We start from the raw sequence: 1,045 nt of genomic DNA on the forward strand, positions 1-1,045 counted from the left end.
ATATATATATATATATATATATATAGGGAGAATTCACAAAAAGAAAATAAAAGAAGACAAGTGGTGTAGACAACAAACAGATGTATTAGTTTAATGCTCGGGAAGTGAAAAAGTCTTTAACTACAACTGTTGTGTATATAATTTATGTCAACCTCACCATATTAATCTATGAGCGTCTGTGTGATCACTTGAGCTGCTAGAAATAGCAGCCAAGTCTTGAAATTACACTCTGCTGTCTTAAAGATAGATGTGTGTAATCCTTGATGGTACTCTGGATAACGAAGACCTCAACAGAACAGCTTCACCAACAGCACTGGTGCTTTTTATATGACACCAACAGCAGCATGGTCACCGAGTAATTTGCCAGCCAAGAGGTCTTCATCCTAAGAGTTATTTGGCAACTCTGCTGGTCTTGGTGCCATGTAAAAAAAAAATACCCCAGTGCACTCTGTCAACTGGTTGGTGTTAAGAAGTGCATCCAGCTGTAGAAACCATACCAAAGCAGACAAGGATCCTGGTGCAGCTCTCTGGCTTACCAGCTCCCTTCAAACTGTCCAACTCATGCCAGCATGGAAAACAGATATTAAATGATGATGGTGATGACGATGATGATACCACTGCTTTGTAGTGAAAAGCAGCTCTATTTTCACTATAGCTTTAGATGTTTTCACTTACGCTGTTTCCTTTCTTTCAGCCTGTTACCCTTTCCGTATTCAAGACCCGTTTATCATCACAGAAACTCCCCATGTTTATATTGCTGCCAACCAGAAAGAATTCCAGACCAAACTAATTCAAGGTATGCATATGTATTCCACCTAATGTATGCCATGACAATGATGATGAGTGAAACTGCCAACATCTCTCTTTCGTGAAATTTTCTTATTGTGACATGAAAAATTCCCCCAAATCCACTCACAAGGCTTTGGTTGGCCTGGGGCTATAGTAGAAGACACTTGCCCAAGGTGCCAATCAGTGGGACTGAACCCAGAACCATGTGGTTGGTAAGCAAGCGACTTACCACACAGCCACTCCTGAGCCTACCTCT

At 41.0% G+C, this 1,045-nt stretch overlaps 1 protein-coding gene across 1 annotated transcript in view; it reads left to right on the forward strand.

Annotated features, from left to right (window-relative positions):
• LOC106873857 (DNA polymerase delta subunit 2-like) overlaps nucleotides 1–1,045 on the forward strand; it is a 15,151-nt gene that overhangs the window by 9,432 nt on the left and 4,674 nt on the right. The window contains 1 exon segment of the mRNA XM_052976026.1: nucleotides 695–796. Coding sequence (XP_052831986.1) covers nucleotides 695–796 — 102 coding nt within the window.

Source organism: Octopus bimaculoides, chromosome 23, assembly GCF_001194135.2.
Source record: "Octopus bimaculoides isolate UCB-OBI-ISO-001 chromosome 23, ASM119413v2, whole genome shotgun sequence".
NCBI lineage: Eukaryota > Metazoa > Mollusca > Cephalopoda > Octopoda > Octopodidae > Octopus > Octopus bimaculoides.